This window comes from Aspergillus fischeri, genomic scaffold (assembly GCF_000149645.3).
Source record: "Aspergillus fischeri NRRL 181 1099437636249 genomic scaffold, whole genome shotgun sequence".
In the NCBI taxonomy this organism is placed as follows: Eukaryota; Fungi; Ascomycota; class Eurotiomycetes; order Eurotiales; family Aspergillaceae; genus Aspergillus; species Aspergillus fischeri.
Genome location: NW_001509770.1, coordinates 1,193,779 through 1,211,635, shown reverse-complemented (window position 1 = coordinate 1,211,635; position 17,857 = coordinate 1,193,779). Strand labels below are relative to the sequence as shown.

The 17,857-nt window shown below is 49.9% G+C and overlaps 7 protein-coding genes across 7 annotated transcripts, besides 1 other annotated feature; 1 reads left to right on the top strand and 6 right to left on the bottom strand.

Moving 5' to 3' along the window:
* Positions 1-342: 342 nt before the first annotated feature.
* NFIA_011500 (putative MFS transporter) lies at positions 343-2,575 on the bottom strand (the record flags this gene model as incomplete). Its single annotated transcript, XM_001264358.1, has 4 exons — positions 343-1,003; positions 1,056-1,354; positions 1,404-1,585; positions 1,639-2,575. 4 exons carry the CDS (start codon positions 2,573-2,575, stop codon positions 343-345), a joined length of 2,079 nt encoding a protein of 692 aa, XP_001264359.1.
* A 1,441-nt stretch (positions 2,576-4,016) lies between these two features.
* NFIA_011490 (arylsulfotransferase family protein) lies at positions 4,017-6,256 on the bottom strand (the record flags this gene model as incomplete). Its single annotated transcript, XM_001264357.1, has 3 exons — positions 4,017-5,831; positions 5,893-6,021; positions 6,125-6,256. 3 exons carry the CDS (start codon positions 6,254-6,256, stop codon positions 4,017-4,019), a joined length of 2,076 nt encoding a protein of 691 aa, XP_001264358.1.
* A 2,010-nt stretch (positions 6,257-8,266) lies between these two features.
* On the bottom strand, positions 8,267-9,298 carry NFIA_011480 (sulfotransferase family protein; the record flags this gene model as incomplete). The annotated part of the gene is made up of 4 exons (XM_001264356.1): positions 8,267-8,702; positions 8,765-8,868; positions 8,924-9,096; positions 9,154-9,298. 4 exons carry the CDS (start codon positions 9,296-9,298, stop codon positions 8,267-8,269), a joined length of 858 nt encoding a protein of 285 aa, XP_001264357.1.
* Positions 9,299-12,414: 3,116 nt separating this feature from the next.
* Positions 12,415-13,146, bottom strand: NFIA_011470 (AP-2 complex subunit sigma; the record flags this gene model as incomplete). The annotated part of the gene is made up of 5 exons (XM_001264355.1): positions 12,415-12,516; positions 12,623-12,853; positions 12,929-12,958; positions 13,016-13,055; positions 13,112-13,146. The coding sequence occupies 5 exons, from the start codon at positions 13,144-13,146 to the stop codon at positions 12,415-12,417; spliced, it is 438 nt and encodes a 145-aa protein (XP_001264356.1).
* A 443-nt stretch (positions 13,147-13,589) lies between these two features.
* NFIA_011460 (uncharacterized protein) lies at positions 13,590-14,258 on the bottom strand (the record flags this gene model as incomplete). Its single annotated transcript, XM_001264354.1, has 1 exon — positions 13,590-14,258. One exon carries the CDS (start codon positions 14,256-14,258, stop codon positions 13,590-13,592), a length of 669 nt encoding a protein of 222 aa, XP_001264355.1.
* Positions 13,741-13,793: a microsatellite.
* Positions 14,259-14,790: 532 nt separating the features above from the next.
* On the bottom strand, positions 14,791-15,764 carry dph5 (diphthine synthase; the record flags this gene model as incomplete). The annotated part of the gene is made up of 3 exons (XM_001264353.1): positions 14,791-15,388; positions 15,441-15,565; positions 15,630-15,764. 3 exons carry the CDS (start codon positions 15,762-15,764, stop codon positions 14,791-14,793), a joined length of 858 nt encoding a protein of 285 aa, XP_001264354.1.
* Positions 15,765-16,080: 316 nt separating this feature from the next.
* Positions 16,081-17,726, top strand: NFIA_011440 (transcriptional regulator SPT3; the record flags this gene model as incomplete). The annotated part of the gene is made up of 3 exons (XM_001264352.1): positions 16,081-16,125; positions 16,688-16,777; positions 16,830-17,726. 3 exons carry the CDS (start codon positions 16,081-16,083, stop codon positions 17,724-17,726), a joined length of 1,032 nt encoding a protein of 343 aa, XP_001264353.1.
* Positions 17,727-17,857: the final 131 nt, after the last annotated feature.

The window sequence follows — 17,857 nt, the reverse complement described above, 5'->3', positions numbered from 1 at the left end:
TAGATACAGTCATCTATAAGATCTAGCCCTTCCACTCCAAGTGAATATGTGCTTTTGCCGTATCATGCGTGAGAGGCCCAAAGCCAACCAGAAAATCCCAACCATATGAGACAGAGAAGCTAAAATGTCCACGGCATGAAGCAACAAAGATAGTATCAGACAACGAAGCAAAAGCCAACCAACCTGACGATGCACCAGTCAGGCGTTCAAGCCAGCGAGACGCAGAAAAAGTATGAGCAAGAAAAAGGTCACCCCTCAAGGACACCGGACTATGCATGTGCCGAAACATATGTACAGGACAAGGAAATCAAAACGAAAGATTCATAAATAAGGCAAAGATTATTACCGGAGGTCCTCTTCTTCTCCTGGGAGCAGAATCTCATGGCCGGAGCCTTCATAAACGAAGATCGCTGCTATGGATCCAAAGATGGACACAAGAGCGATTAGCCACCAGGCAAAGCCGACCATGCCTATCTCCAGACCATAACCGTACCAGGCTCCGGAAAAGATAGGCCCGATGGTCCGGAACGCCGAAGATACTGACTGTCCGATACCGTGAATCGTACCGAGCACTGAAGGGTGCGGTGAGCAATTGTTCAGAAGGATAATGGATGTCGGGAGTGTGAACGTTCGAGCGCTGACTTGCAGGAACAGGACGACAATGATGGAGAACCACACCCAAGGCCCGTTGGCCTGCCCTGGAGGGGGCGTGGACGACGGCGCAAGAGCAATGTAAGGGGCAAAAGCATAGGCCAGAGGAAAGAGCGACAGGAAATATTGGTAGCTCTTGGCTGTGCCCAGACGGCCGTTGATTGAAGGGTAGACGGTGAATTGGAGGAGCATGCCGATGACCCCGAGGATAGCCGTGGCGAAGCCAACACTCTGAGGCAACATACCCAAGCCGCCGGTGAAAATGAAGGGCAGTCTCTGAACGGGACTGGCAGGGTCGCTGGAATCATAGCGAGGGGTGGATAGGAAAAGCAACCATAGATTGTTGAAGGCACTGGCAATCGTCAGTAATGGTGCGGGCTATATCGGGAGATATTGATACATACCCCATCTGGAAATCGAAAAAGGCCTGGGCAAGAAGAGTGCACAGGACATTCTTTGTCCAGATTCGTCGGAACGGTAACACGCGAGCGTGCCTCGTAGGTTTGGCCGCCTTCTCTTCAAGCTCGTAGCTTTCGGTGGGATCTCTTGATCGGCTCAGCAGGGGGCCCTCCTCATCATAGTCGGAGAATGGAAGTCGGGAATATATGGGCGACGAAGACGGAACGACAGCCTTCAACCCACGGGCGAAAAGCTTCATGGCGAAAGCGCCCAGGCCAGGCTTTCCCTTGCAGGATTGTGAAGTCTGGTTGGGTTAGTAGGATTCTCGCATCTTCAGGGTATAGATTCCATACCTCCTCAAGACCCATTGCGACACACGTAGCACAGAATGACAAGAAAACGGCGTTGGCCAGCATGGGCAACGCGTAGGGGTATTTCACGAGCCACTGTACACCGGAAGCACCTCCAAAGGAAGAATTGGGGCCGAACAGCCTGGGGTAACTCTTGACGGGATCGGCAAGCATACCTCCCATAACTGTAACCGTTAGTGTCAATCACGAGCAAGAGCAATGAGGGCAAAGGACTCACCGGGACCAAACAAAGCAGCGATATTAAACCCAATGGGTAGAATCAAGAAAGCGCGAGAGTGGTACTTCTTCTCCTTGACATTCTCTGCAATCATTGTGCGGATAATGCCCACAGTCCCATTAATCGCACCGCCAAACGAACGCCAGAACACGGCCTGCGCGAACGACGTCGAAAAGGCGACTCCCAGGCAGGACACCGCCGTGCCTACTAGCCCGACCAACAGTACGAATTTGCGACCGCCCCATTCCGCATCGGCCACACGCCCCCATGGTATTGCTGTCGCGAACTGCGCGGCAGTAAATGCGCCCTGGAGGATACCAGCCTGTGTGGAGACATCGGAATCGGAGAGGGTTTCGTCGAAGGATTTGAGCTGGTAGAACATGTACGCTTGTAAGGAGGCGATCTGTAAGAAGTCGAAGACGCGACAGAGACCCAGGAGCGCCAGTTGTTTCTTTCTAGGCAGGGACATCCAGGTGACGGGGCCGGGGCGGGGAGCGGGGGCACCGGTGGAATGAGCCTGGGAGGCATTCATCTGCGCCATACTTTGGGAGCGACTGCGGGCATGACCTGGATTCCATTCTGACGAAGTGGTCTTCATAGCCATATTGGGGTGGTCGAAGGAGAGCGAGGAAGAGGGGGAAGAGCCCTCGGTGAGATCTGCGAGAGAGAGGTTGGATTCACGCCGGCGCCGTGAGTGAGATGCAGAGGAAGGGTAATCGGCAAAGGAAGGTTCGCCGCCTTGATCGTGACCGGAAGTCCAAGAAGTTGCCCGGGTATGACGGGCATCCCGATGTTGTTGTTGGTGAGGATAATGATTATTAGTAGTGGGAGTAAAAGAGGTGGTAAAACTTGGAGTGATGGGGGTGGAGGACGAAACGCTGGTCACGGAAGGCCGCCGGCTACCTTGGGAAGCTCTTTTCTGGACCGTCACAGGCATTGAGGGCGTGGTTCATCCGATAGGGCGCCAATGTAGGCGACCTGAGACTACGTCAACAGGCTGGGAATAATAAGTAGTAGAAACTTAGTAGAAGGAATAGGATAAGCCGAAGAAAAATGGTTACGCCAGTAGGAGAGGGGCCCAGGGGCGCAGTGCTTATGATGACGACGATTCAGACAGAACATGAACGATAGATAGTCTGAATCAAAGAGAGATAGACTAGAAAGGAGGAGTGACAATTGAAAAGCAATCAAATAATATTACAAGAAAAGGAATAGCAAACAACGACTGTTAAGGAGAGGAGGACTAGTCACCATTGACCGCAATGTCCTCCAAGAAGCCCAGGATGAAACGGACGTCAATCATCACTACCTTTAACATCCTTACTGTACAGAGAACGGCAGTCGGAGTAACCCAGAAATCTAGATAGAGTTATCCACAGTACACTAACTACATAATGTAAATAACTTATGAGTAATGCTTTCATACGCAGAAGATATGATACTAATGCTAATGCTGGTGTTGACATTTACATACTTACAGGCTACCTTGAGAGCACATCTGTGGCTAAGGTACGGAGTAATGAATCTGAATCCATGATGAAACCCGGCCTCCTTATACAGCAACTGTATTGGATCTGTAACAGAAAATTACCTGCATTATTCCACTAATTATATTGAATTTAGCTAGAAACAAAGTAAGTAAAGGAAAAAAAATAAAAATAAAAAATAAATAAATAAAAAGAGCCGGTGCCAAGAAGACGGAAGAAGGATGGCCGGATGGGTCCAGTATTTTGTAAAAGATCAACATAAGGCCCATGGCCCATATCATATGAAGTTGTTTGGCACATGGGTGGAGTTGCTGCTTTAGGCAAAGTTCATAATCTCCCGTCTCTGGTTCCTGAATGACTCGTTTAATGGGTCAAATTAACGGACCAGAGGCTTGGCAGGTCAGGTGAGATCATACCCTATTTTGCTTGTCTCTCTGTTACAGACTACGATCAACACCCATCAAGTGTTTCAATTTCAACAGCCTTGTACCCTTGACTACCAATCTGCGCAGTGAACCTTCCACCTTTGAATCGTCAATCCAAATAAACTCCATCATGATCTATCTAGGTTTGTAGTTCATCGTAATAAAGCAGACAGACTACGTATTGACTTACGTATGCCCTACAACTTCTATCTGCCCACAGGTAGACTAGTGTCTCCATTCGTCGGCTTTTAGTGCGCGAGTCAGTCAGTTAGTTCACGTATCCGATACGTAATCCCGGGCTGCTCCTCGTTCGGTTTCTGTATTGTTATTTTGTGCCGCTGTGTCTTTTTGGCAGGGTGTATTGTACCGTACGCTGTTGGTTCTGATATGCGAGTCGGTGAATATAAGGTACAATATTATACCATTAATTTCATTAGGTATATACTGGGTATCTATCTAAGGATGATCATGAATCCTCATGCCTATGTGGCCTCTGTTCCGATAACGGAAAGTAATGATGTGGTTCGTCTTGCGAGTCGACCCATCGCCGCCAGTCCCACCAGCGCAATCCAGCTGTACCGGTAGAAGCCTTTGCTTCATGCTCGTTCAAGGACTCTGATGAACCGCGCTCCTTTGCTCGCTGCAGATGCCGCTGTCGGCGGCTGATGCGGAGGATTAAGAACACCCCGATCGCCGCAAGGGCCACCGCAGTCACAGGAACGATCCATCCAGCTTGTTCTAGGATATAGTCAGCAGATAATCCAAACGACATAGTCGAAGGCAGAAACTTACCCTGTACCCCCTTGCCACCTTGCGGAGCTGATGAAGGGGCTGCTGCACCGGGTTGTCCCAGGTTGTAGTGCGATTCTGGGTGGCCCGGGTCGATCCAAGGAACGGAGTTGATTCCCACAGGAGGAATGAAGGGCTTCGCGTCGTCCTCGCCAGGCAAGCCGTACGCTTCTGCTTTGCTGCAAAAGTCATCCGCGCAATAACCTTGCAGGTCCGGCGACGGGGTAAAGGCGAACTGGTTCCGGGACTTGCCCAGGACTCTGCCTTGGCCGTCGACTGCTTCCACATACGACCAGGGGTAGAAGGTCGAGTTGGTGTGCATGGTCTCGAATCCCTGCTTGGCTACTTGGCTTAGCAACTCATAGGGTCCGGTCGAGTTTGCGGCGCCGTAGAATCGCCAGTGCTTCACGCGCGTTGCGCCATTCCAGCTCACGTAGAAGGTCGTCGGGGAGAAGCCATCGTTGGTTTTGGCATAGGTCCACAGAGCGGGCACGTCGGTCGGGTTGCCCTCCCACTCGAACTTCAGGGCCCGGTAGTTCATGATCTTGTCCTTGTCGATGTAGCCCCAGAAGACCAGGTTGCCTTGCTCGTCGTGCTCGGATATATACGCATTGTTCCCCCACCCGATAAACACGTTGCGATTCGGCAGCACCTGCATATTCCCCTGACTGGAGCTGATCATGTCGTCATTCAGCGGCTTGTATTCGCGGATCTGTGTCGCCGTGTTGTTTACGTGGTCAATGAGGATAGTCATGCCGGACGAATAGGGATGCGTTTGGTTGTAGCCGTTGTAGCCGTTATTGTACAGGGACAGGAGCGTATGGGTGGCGTTCTCGCCGAGCCAGCGCGCATCGTGTTGCTGCGAGAAGCTAAAGTTGATATTCTTGAAAGATGGATTGGCGCCGTGCAACCGCCACAGGACCGAGCCGTCCTTGCCGGAGATCTTGTAGATGCAACTCGTATGGCGCGAAGAAATCAGGTAGTCGCCATCTTTGTTCTTGTCGACCGAGTTGATATGGAAATAATCCCACGGAGACCGCGGCTCGAACCCGGTGCCGGACGTGTCTGTGGACGACGGGTAAGTGTAACTCATGGACGGATCGACGTGGTCCAGAGACCGCCATTCAAACAGGACCTGATTCGTTTCCACATCGATCTCCTGGAAGATGCTCTCCATCAACCAGCCCATGCCCGTTCTGAGGTTCCAGAGGCTCATGTCGAACTGCCGCTGTTGATAGACTGTCATCAGCGCCGTCTTGCCGTCATTGACCAGCCGGAACTCGTGCATATCGCTCGCTGCAATCCCTCCCCCGGGGGTGACGGTCTTGACAATGCGATACCGGTTGTCCATAATGACGCCATGGCCCCTGCAATACCCATTCTGTTGGATTCCTTGAAAGAAGCACAGGTGGTTCGCTCCCTTGTACTTGCATACGTGCATGCCATGGGCATTTCCAGGCCCCGAATTACCCCAACCGCTCCATACTAAATTCTGTCCGATATCAGCTGATCTTTCCACTGTACAACTCGACTGAGATGACGATAATCCCTACCCCTTCAGTATCATAGATATATGGCCCCGAATTATCCGCCTCATACGGGCCAAGAAAGATGTACCCCGGACTGAGCTTGTTCGGTTTGCTTTGTTCAACGGTGAAGACCGGCGGGTATAGATCGGGCCTCTAGAAGTAGCGCGGGGGGATCATCGATTAGCTGCGTTGTCCTGTCTCACGTTGAGACGCCGCCACTATCGTTGAAAAAAGCGTCATAAAATAGCAGACTTACGGATTTGAACTCGGAGTCGACTTCTGCGACGACGCGCTCGAACCAACATAGCAGAACGATTAACGAAAATGAAACGAAGCGAAAGGCCAATGACGGAGCCAATCCTCCAGATATGCGGGTGAGGACGATCATGTCATGAATACTTCATATCCTCGCATTCGGACTCCGGCGGAGAGAAAGACAGCGGGAGGGTCGTGAGGTCGCAGATGACGCTGCAAGGGAAATGAAGAACTGTATCAATCAAATTATGTACGGGCAATGATATATACGATGCATTCCCCCTGGGGAAAGAAGACGATCGGAAATGATCTGCAGAGAGCCGGGAGACACGCAGAAGGTTGACGCAGCACTTAAAGCGTTTCAGTTGAAAGGTCAGACAATGCTGCCTCAAGATTTCATTCTAAAGCCATGGGTTTTGATTTCTAGCTATGAAAGTACCTATCCTATTTCTCTTCCACCTAGACTAGACCATTAAAGACTCAGAGACTCGCTCAACTAAAGAAATTCGCAAAAACTCCGGGTCTGGTGGGCCTCGAGATTTGTACACGCCATCAATTTCCTATCATTGGTCCGATAGAGTTGCGCGGGGCTTTTGTAGCATGCCCAGAAATGATACCTACCTCACAAGGAATGGTTTGCAGGTCTCCTGATAAAAAGGGTCGAGATAGAAAATGAAATTATCATCAACGCCGATAGCGCACATCAACTCCAACACAAGCTCCCGCCAGAGCTGATCAGCCATATATCCGTGAACTCGTGGGCTTGCCACCCATTTGGAGGTCACATATGAAGTATTTATACTTTTCTACTTGAGACGACCATATCTGGGTATTATCCTACCCATACCCAATATTACACCCCCGTATAAAACACCCTCGTATCATACCCGTACCATCTATCCCGTCTCAAAACATCAAGCATCTTAAAGCCGAGCAAACACCCCCCTTGGGAAAGGTAATCCGGTAATCCGTCCTGTATCTACGCCACGTCACGCTACCTAGACTACACCAGAAGGTTAGTAGAGGCCACAACGTCAGTATGGCCCAGTAGTCGTAACTGTGGCTGAAGCCAACCCACTACATTGGCCGTATTCGTATGAAGTACTGCCCTTAGACTAGACTAGTTTGTCCTTGCTCCAGGTTTTGGCGACAGGGGGATGTTGGAGAACGGAGTTAAGGAGTGTGTACTGCATAAGCTGTCTGCATTGGGTTACGTACTGGGCTACGTATGACTTTACGAGCATACATCGCTAAGGTGAGTTCCAGTGGACGGAGCACGATTCCATCTACTTGAGTGTTGTCCCTTTAAACCGATCATGAGAGTTGATAGCTGCATCAATCTATGAATAGTAACCTGCAAGAATCGTTCCTTGATTGAATCACAAGCCACAATTCGCCTATCCAGGATTCAGCCGGGAGACATGTTCTACTGTGCAATGCAGCTTGACGATCTCGGGTATCCGGCATCCTCAAGATCAGGTTACGCGCCTGACAATTATTTTGGAAATTGTCAATTATTGTCAATACAGACATCAATATCTATCTGCCTGGGACACCAAGAAACTACTCCTGTAGCCAAGCACGCGGGCAATTAATGAACCCCCAACGTACCCCGTAGGGCTGCCCATCTCGCATGCAATGTCTCAGCTAAGAGAGCCGACCTCCTAACTTCCAGGGCTGAATGCCTGCATGATGGGGAATGCCGAGCTTCCTCTACATGTACCAAGGAGGCCAAGGAATGACAGGGCTGAAGGAGTCGAACTATCATAGGCTAGGAAGGAGCAATATTCTTCGATTTTATTGATATAACTAGGCAGCAGCATTTTGGATATCTATTTCGTTTCAGAGGAATCTCGCTCTATAAATTCCGGCCCTAAGAGTCAAGCAATTTCTCCACCGCACGGTCTTAGACAAGGAACCACGACCAAATGAGAAGATATCATTTGTCAATTGTGCATTGAGGATCAGACCCCGAGCAAAACGAAGGTGGGTAAACCAGAGGTAACATTAGGGAATCAGCATAAAACATGTTTTGAAGAGATTAAAGTAATGTTCAAAGCCTGGAACGTGGGGACAGGTCAAAGATCCATGGCGCCAGCGCACATGTCGGACGAAATAGGAAAAAAAAGAAAAAAGAAAATCATTACCGGGAGAAGCGCTTGAACACCATGGCAGCAGCAACCCCAGTCGCCAGCAAGGCTCCACCCATGGTGAAAGCCTGCAGAGCGGCGTTCATCATCTGGCGCCGGTTGCGAGTGCGGCAGCGGTTGAAGAAGTCTGCCATGTCGTTCCCACGGGGGAAGGGAGTGTCAGGGACCTCCTCGCCCAGGAACTCGCACAGCGGTCCCCAGCCATCCTTGATCTGGTACTCGAGCAGTCTCTCCGGAGGAACCAGGCTGCGAACCTCCTCCACGTGGTCAAGGTAGACCTGCTTGCCCTTGTTGGGGAAGTCGCCGCGGAAGAACGTCTCGAAGAACTTGTTCAGCATGGGGTAGTACATGCTGGCGGCCCAGCTGAAGTGGGAAACGAGACGGTGTTCGGGGTCGGTGACACGCCAGAAAACGGTCTTCATGACGGAACTGCAAATGGAGTTTGTTAGACTTAACTTCTCTTCTGAATAGACATATAGAGCAGTACATACGCATGCCATGAGTCCACATCACGGGTCGACAGAATGACTTTGGCGTTGGGATAGGCTTCGATCAACTCTTTGGCGAAGGCACAAGCAGGCCAGTCGCAGACAGCCTGGAGAGGCATCAGCGGTTGCGTCCCTTCTATCTCTTCGATCATTTAAGCATACCTGGCAGTCTCCCAGCAACTGATCCCATTCCTTTCTGCCAAACTCACCCACACCGTCGTATTTGGCGCAGAGAGCGTCATGCCACATCAGACAGTCAGGAGGGTTCTCCACGCTGGCGGACATCATGTGGTAGCATTTGACATATCCCAATCTCTCAAGGGCCTTGCGGAGGGCTAGTAAACCGTCAGACGGCTGGCATACGGCTTGAATTCACAGAAGACAGAACATACACGCTGTACCAGTTCTTCCCACTCCAAGCGCAAGCACCTTCATAGGCACTGTCCGGTGGCATTTTCTCCGGTCAATGCATGTGTCGCTAGTGAAGATATCTGTAATAGGCTGAGGAGCCAGGTTGTCGGCGTGTATCAACGACATTGTATATTCGTGGAACGAAAGTTATAGTTCTAGGTGTCTTGCTTGAAATACAGAAAAGGTATCCGCCGATAACGAAGGTTCAGAAGGATGACCCTGAAACGTGGACAAACGCAGAGACAACAAGAGACCCAAAGAGAGCACAATCAAGTTAAAAAAAGAGAGTAGTGTCAAAGCAAAGAAAGGACGAAGCAAGTGGTTAAAAGGAGACCGACCCTCTTTGAGATGCAGATCAATGAGAGTTATGGAGGACTACTACGGAGTAGATAAGTACCATTCCCAGAAAAAGTAGTAGCCGGTGCCAAGGACACTGTAACTTGTAACATCTTGAAAGATTGAATATGGAATAATAATTATTTTGGTAATCCAATCAGGATTGACAATGTGCAGTACTCCTGTTACAAGCGGATGAAAGCTTGCAGCAATCCGCTATCCTCTGATCTCTTTGCAGTCTGTACTCTGTATGCATTGGAGACGGTTATCAACCTAGTGCGTAATGTGGCGTTGGTAATTTTCTTCTTGATTCCCTATTCTTGTTCTCGAGCACGCTGTCTCCTTCCTCTATCCGCCTAATTCCTTTTCTCCTTACCCCTCTAACCTTGGGGGGTTGAACTCTTGATCTCCCTATCCGGATCTGTCTGGACTCTGGTTCTCCCCTGTCCGGCGGGCCTCCGCCCACGTTTTGGGCGCTTTGAAGCACCGCCAACGACTGAAATAACGTCACTGGCTGACGCACCCAAGGAAAAAGCAAAGGATCGTCAGGAGGTGACACCCCGACTTTTTCCACCAGGAAGACGTCTCAACGCACGTAGTGTGTAGATAGGCGCTCTAAGTGCGTAACTGCGTACGCCCATGGCAAAGTTTCTGCTTGACAACAGAGCCACTTGAAACGGGAAATATTCAATCGTACGGGCCTCTCAGACTGGACAGGACGCCTGCCAAGACCGCCGGACCGCAAACCCAAAGATCTTGCCGCGTAGACACGCTGATGAAAGTGATAATGCGGAAAGGATCATTAATCAAGGCGGTGCGCTTCCGATCCCTGATTGGGCGCGGGTGGCCGTGCTGACGCGTATCGAACCTGACAATATCCGTACGCAAGGTCTGAAACGCAGGTACCGCCCCACTTTTCACTAATGAAAATGGGTTACCATGAGCTGCACGTAAGTTCCATTGTCTAGAACTTGATATTTCCCTAAGATACCCCTGTGTCAGTTTTGCTATGAATTGCTTCAAATCCCTTTTTCCAAAGCAGAGGCAACGCTTGATGATGCAGCATGCGACTTGCCATAGACAGTGCAGAGACGCCAGATGACGGTCATCCTTGCATATCCGTAGAATTTCGTCCTCTGGGCTTTGGGAAATCCCATGGCCTTTGTAACTCCGTCTTGTAAATTTGTAACATTGCCAAGTCTTTGTTTGACGTCTATTGTCAAGCTCGGACTAAACTCCGCAAGAAACTCGGTACAAAAGACCAGATGGGGGTAGGATGAGCGTATCATTTATCCTTCTAGAACAGGGCCGATATTCCGGGTGGGGGAACTGGGCCCTCTTCACCCGCAAGCGAGATGATAATGCGTAAGTAAGCATGTAAGTCTGTGATACGGTCGTCTGTTACTTGCCCTGTTTACCTCTGCTTTCATGGTGGTATTGACATGTTCGTACGGAGGTCCACTTGTATGGCTTCAAAGGTTGCATTTCTGGGTCTTCCGCCGTCAAAGCAATCAAAAGGTCTTTCGGAAAGTGGATTCAAGTCTGAAGGCAAGTGGCAATGTGATTCTCTGCTGATTAGTCTCCGCCTGTTGTATTTGTCGCCCATGTGTGACTGATAACTATTCTGGTCATATTCATTTCCCCTTCGATTATCGTCGCCACAAATCAAAGTTTCATCTTCATGAAGACCACCATGTCTGCCGTTTGATCGTCCTGGATCGACTCGTGCATGGTGCCAGTAGTAGTTGCGATTTTAGACTCCTGGGCCCTGGCTCGATGGCCTGGAAGCCGAGGAACGGAGGCCGCTGATTGTGATGCGGTTTTTTGTTGATATGGTAACAATCGTCGGATGTCTTATGATGATCTTCGACTGGATCCAGTCCCGCTTGGCAGATGGTACGTATCGGTTCATCGACAGCTGTGCAAAGCGATAGGTGGTTCTGATTGTGTAATCTGAACTGAAGAGAGGTATGGCCGCTTGGGAATGGGTCGCCGACTTGCCGTCGGACTCAGTTGGAGCTCATGATCATCATCCCATGTAGCACCGTAGAGAGTATGACCGAGGAGGCATTTCAGAAGGCTGCTGATCTCTGAGACGCCTGTGAGTTTGCTACATGTCAGCTCTTAGGTATACCCTTGTTCCACCTGGGCAAGTAGCGAGAGCATGTAAACTGCTCATGTCCCGCGAGAGAGGTGAATGTTCAATTCAAATAATTCAGTGAGGCATTGAGAGACAGATTGTATTCTCTGCCATGAGAACACAGCATCAAACAAAAGTCTTGAAGGGACATGGCATTATGCCTTCTTATACCTGATGCCAAGACATGTTGTCACAATAACTACTACTATCGCAATCGCAGACCGTGATCACCTCACCCTCTTCAGCCATCCCAATTTTGGTAAAACTCCTATTAACTCAGATCTCAGACACTCAGATTTAGCTCGCAAACGTTAATTGAGCTTAAATGAAGTGGCTGCATCCTGTACATCGTACATCTCCTCGGTATTGTTGCTACCTGCTGCGGTTGGAGGGTTAGGTCGGCATGTCTGACCATCATGTACCCCGCTAGCCTTGTTCAAGCATCACGGCAGTTTTTTCGGCTGTTGTTCGCTGTCCCTGCACAGTACATCTCTCATGGGTGCTGCCTAACCTTTGAACCCTCAATTCCCACGAATAGGGTATCGGTGTGTTCGAAAACTAGATACAAGAGAGAACGGTGAATGTGACGCAGATATGGACGTCACGAGAAATGCACCCAAATATGTGACAATCATTAAATCAAGCCCTCATAACTCCGTGAGATGACCATATCCCAAGGTCACCTTGATGCAAATTAACGTCCGCTTTATCAACGTAACGGCAAAGCGAGTGATCCCCTCTGCGATGAATTTGGCCCCCAAAGAACTCACTCGAGCTTATCCAAGTGTTCCAGCCTCGTAAGCACAACCTGTTTGCTTGTTTCCTCGATTTCGCCCGCGAGAAACACCTCATCAAGAATCGCATATACCTGCGCACATCCCCCGGTTAGCACCATGGTTGTCCGACAATCGAATCACATCTCCTGCAGCCCTCAATGTCCTTGAACATAAACCACCTGCATAGACCGCACGCACCTTGTAAAAGTTGAATACCAGATCCAGCTCACAGACATTGCCAAAGAACTGGTCCAGGACCTCGACGAAGAAATGTATAGCCTCCAGGTAGGCTAGCTCATTGTCCGTCGCGTCAACGCACACACAAAAGAACAGCCCTGCATATCTCCGGTACACGATCTTTGTACTCCGCTTAAACTCGACAAAGTTCGACTGATACTTCTGATCCCTGGGGGCAACAAGGCGATGGACCTGATATCAACCGGTTAGCCATGAAGATTCGACATCGTATATCTCAGGGAGTAGGGTTGTCGGAAATCCACGAACCTCGCCCTTGAGTTTTACTTTCTCCTCATCCTATGCAAGCCACAAATTAGCAAATCGTACCAGTACTAGAAAGATAAGACGACTTACGCTATAAGGCGCATACCACTTCGCCAGGCGTGTCTTACCCCTGTTCATCCGTTAGAACGCAAGGCGGACTCGATCCGGGGAGAACCTGTAACTCACTGGCGGTTCTGCACCAGTATAAATGAAAGAACCATCCCGCTTTTTATTTCCCCGTTTTGCGGAATAGATGACGCGGCGTAGTTGAGTACATATCAGTCACTACCTCCGGGAGGTTCTCCGCAATGGCCTCGATCCTATATTGCCATCATTCACCGCCTTTGCTACAAGATGGCGCTGATCTTCGCTGTTAACGATCAGAATATGTCGCTTGACCATAGATGCGAATTCGATACTACGGAGCTGATGACTGGTTACATTCCTTTCTACATCTGCAGAGAGATAGACTTAATGACCATTTGCGATGCGAATGTTGACACTGAACTGATGTAGAACCGATACTCCTAGGTTACAAATGCTATGACAAGATGTTATGAAAGACTCCTTCCGCAAGAAATCGCAAGGTATGGGAGTTTGTGAGATTCGTTCGCCGTAAATTAGTAGTATATTGCCGTTTACCTGCCAAAAAACCTGGCGAACTTCACGGGGAATCGAGCCTTGAATGCGCCAAACCGTCAGTATAATCTGTCACAAGTATCAAAGAAGTACGAAGGGCAAGACTTACCGCCGGGCTAGGAGGTGTTTCTGGTGCTGTTGAGTTCCTAACACTACCGCCATTTGATTCCGTGTACTCATCATCGTCATCATCGTCATAATCGTATTCATCATAACTGTCGTCTTCCTCGGAATGAGGGAAAGCCCTGTCTGGGTCCCCATTGTAAACAATCCACCAGCCTATTCTCTCGCCTGCGGCGTACTTATCTCGGAGTTGCGTCAGGGCTTCCATGGCACTTGGTTCCAAGGGGGAGTCCTTAGCCAAGTCTTCGGGATTCCAGCTGAGTCCCGGCGCCTTAGCACCAGGTTCCGAGAGTGTAATCACCTTGGCCGCGACGTAGGCATAGGGCTGGCTGACAGCGGTTGCGCTATCAGTGTCTTCGGGGTCATATTGCTCGATGAATTGTAGGTCCGGTAGACGAGCTACGATATCCGGATCCGTCTTCTTGAAGCATTCGGTAAGTAGTCGACTTGTCGCCGGTTGCTGGACGTATTCCGCTGTAGCGTCTTCCAGGTTGTGGAGAACGATGTAGACTCGGATACCGGTGAAGCCGGCGCGTGGCCACCGGAAGCCGTGGACCATGTATACGGGCATGGCGGGGAGGGATGGGATCGGTCGCTAGATCTGGCGTCTCTGGCTGGAGAAGCGAGGGTGCAATGGCCCAAGTGACTTTGTGCACAGCTTCATATTAGCCTCGAAGTCGTGCGAAGGGCATGTCGTTGCACAAAAGGTATGGCAGGGTGAAAAGAGGTGTTTGCTACCTGTCGCATTTAATCGATCATTTTCCAGGTGGACTGGGAACTTGGCGCTAACTCAAAACCCCGTCGACGAATGTTTGAAGAATGGTGCCACGGTGCCACCATGCGCCTTTTGGACCTGTCTGCATCACTCTGCCTCTTTTGACAATTGATATGCAAACGATCAAATATTTTAAAGACCGTTTTTTATGCGCTAATTTTAGCCGCAGGGTATCCCCATGCGGAATTATGGTACTACTGCACTTCAAAACTAGGCAGGTAATTCTCCGATCATCTCCACTCTAGTACAAAGTCTCTGGTGTACGGTGTGCTATTGCGTCCGTGTTGTATTCTCTAAAAGCAATAAGGCAAATGTATCACTTAAATCATCATGAAGTTGCCCCATACCCTTTCTTCCAGCTAGCATCAAAGGTTGCCTTATCCACAGCAAACTCTCTGATATAATCACGCTCCAGATCATGCGCTTTTCTTCCAAGCAACACCAAGCTGTGCAAAGGCGGCCCCATGTCCACCTCTGACAGTTCTTTGAGAGTGCCCACAACCAGTTTCTGGTCAGGACCGCCGACTCTAGCAGCTCCGACCGCAAGGCTGTCGGGTCCAAAGACACCTTCCTTTCGTTCTTCCTCGGTTTCCAGCATCTGGCTCGCACATTGGGCGACGGTCATGTACCTCGGAGGTTCAAATATCCTCCGTCCTCTAGCCATGTTCTCATACGATTGCTCCTTGACCTTGATATCCAAGAGCACTAATGTGTGGAGGCCTAACTGAACGTTTTCCTTGACCCGGTCGTAGTAAGAGGACGGCTTCCAGTTCTCCGTGAAGAACACCATGCTCACAGTTTGTCCGAAATTGTAGAGTTGCAGACCAGTGCAGCCAATGCCGGACATGATCGAGGCGTTCGGGATAACCTTGGATTCAATGCCCATCTCTCGAGCTCGGAGAACCAAGTCCGTATGTGTCGTGGCTCTTGTATGCAATTAGGCAACGTCGGACGGTCCTGATTTGTGAGGGAACCTACCCAAAAGGATCGCCAACTACAAGGAATGCGACATCTGCCTTGTCGGCCCCAGCCAGGATCTCATCACTGCCGGTCTCAACAAGTTCCCTGTCTGCTTCGATAACGGGACGTCCATAGAACGCTTCCTACTAATGCACCAGTTCATTCTTTAGCCAACTATTGTACAGTAGCGTCTCGCAATGGACTCACTAGCTTCTCTTTGCTCACTAGCAGAATGCTTGTGTATGCCTCAAGGTAAACCCGCTCAGCTCTCTTGACAACCTCGAGGCCTTTGACAGTGATGTCAGTTTCGTCAGCGAGACCAAGACCAACAAGATACAACATCTTGGATGGATTTCAATAGCAATATTCGGTCAATGGGCTTAACGCCTGTAGAAGGGAGAATGTCATTCCCGTCCAGAATTTCTATCTTCCACCCCACCAGATGCGGCGGGATAAACGGAAGGCGGAAAAACAGAACTCCCGTGTATCGGAATGGCCCTGGCCGCGCTTGGTCCGTTTCCTATCAGATCATTCTATAGTTTGGCGTGAGCGTCGTGCAGTCTGGTAATCGGGGTTGTCATTCTTCATCAGTTTTACTCTTTTGCATTACGGCTTCTAACCCTGATTGCCGCCGATTGATGCGTTCAGCGAATCCAATATGGCGACCGATCGAACACCGAAGTATCGGCAGGAGATCCAGCAGGTAAGTCAGCTGCCTTTTCTGTAGTACTCTTTCGGCTCTTTCATCTCGAACGATGGCCTGCAATGATCTTATTGCCTATCCTTGTGTATTTGCTCGTCTGCCTGGCTCAAAGCTCCCGTTATCATTGGTCTCCTTGCCATTGATTGTATCCAGATTGGGACATATCGTGTATTTGACACCCCGATTTCTCTCGATATGTGACCCTCTACGTGATGTATTGCAAGGGCTTACTATTCTATGACCTACTTTTTTCATATACTCTTTGTTAAACCAATCCTGTTATCACCCGTTCTCCTGTCCTTTTATCTACAGCCTTGCTTGCTACCCTCCTCAGTCCCGTGTGGTCTTCCTGTCGTCCTTTCGTCAGAAAGAGCAAGCCATCTGAGAGGCAGATCACTGCACTTCAAGTGCTGCATCTTCTAACCGGAGTGCCTCAACTCTTCGGTTCGGTCTCTTTCGGACGGAAATGCTGAGGGTGCCGTCCGAGAAGGCTTCAATCATTCCGAAACGGACTCGGGTACCATGCCAGATTTCGAACTCAGCTTGCTGATCTCTTTCGCAGATGATGTTCGTCTCTGGAGAGACTGCCGAACCATCCGTTGAAACGACAACACTTATTGAGGATATCGTCCGCCAGCAAGTGATTGAGATCGTATGCGTTCCCTTCCATGAGGCATGATGCTTGATTAACACTGTCACTGCAGCTTGCACGAAGCACGACGTTGGCTACTCGCCGGGGTGTGCGGTCTATTTCTACAGATGATTTGATATTCTTAATTCGACATGACAAGGCCAAAGTCTCACGTCTCAAGACCTTCCTTTCCTGGAAGGATGTCCGTAAAAACGTCAAAGACTCGGATGATAAAGGTGGCGCCGACGCTGCGGACTTCGCAGGTGCTGACGACCCGATTGCGGGAGGCGTCGTTGCCGGGCCTCAAGATGTTGCTTCCAAACCGAAAAACAAGAGGGCGCGTGTTGGCCTTGTGTGGGATGTAAATAGCTTCTACTCCGTCCAGGTACCGGAGAGGGAGGACGAAGAAGATGAGGAGGAAGAGGAGCAGAACTATGCAACTCTTCAACGTCTTGCAGCAGCTGATGAACGCACAAAGAACATGACCAGGGAAGAGTACGTGTTCTGGTCAGAATGCCGTCAAGCATCGTTTACCTATCGCAAGAGCAAGCGTTTTCGAGAGTGGGCTGGCTTTGGCATCGTGACGGAGTCGAAACCCAATGACGATATCGTCGATATCCTTGGATTCTTGACCTTTGAGATAGTTCAGACCCTGACCGAAGAAGCTCTCAAGGTCAAGGAACGCGAGGACCGTGAGAAGATCCGTCGTGGAGGAGCCGAAAGCGGAGCAGGTGAAAACACGAAGAAGCGTAAGCGAGAAACTGGTCTTTTCGATCCTCCCGAAGAGGGACGTACGCCAGTTGAACCAAGACACATCCGTGAGGCTTACCGTAAGCTTCAAGCCACTCCGAACAAGAATATTGCTATGCTCCTGCACAACGGGCGCATCCCGGCCCGTATGCCTTTGAGATTGGTAGGATCCATTCTTAGCTGTATTTTGACCTCCATGCTGATTTACTCCCAGATTTGACCGAGTTCCACATCCTGTCACCGTCTTACGACTCACACGATTTATTTCCCGGCGTTTACTCTTTCCTTCTGCGGAGCTATACTACGATAGATACCCATGAACTACGATTGTACGATACTGAAGTTGTTTTG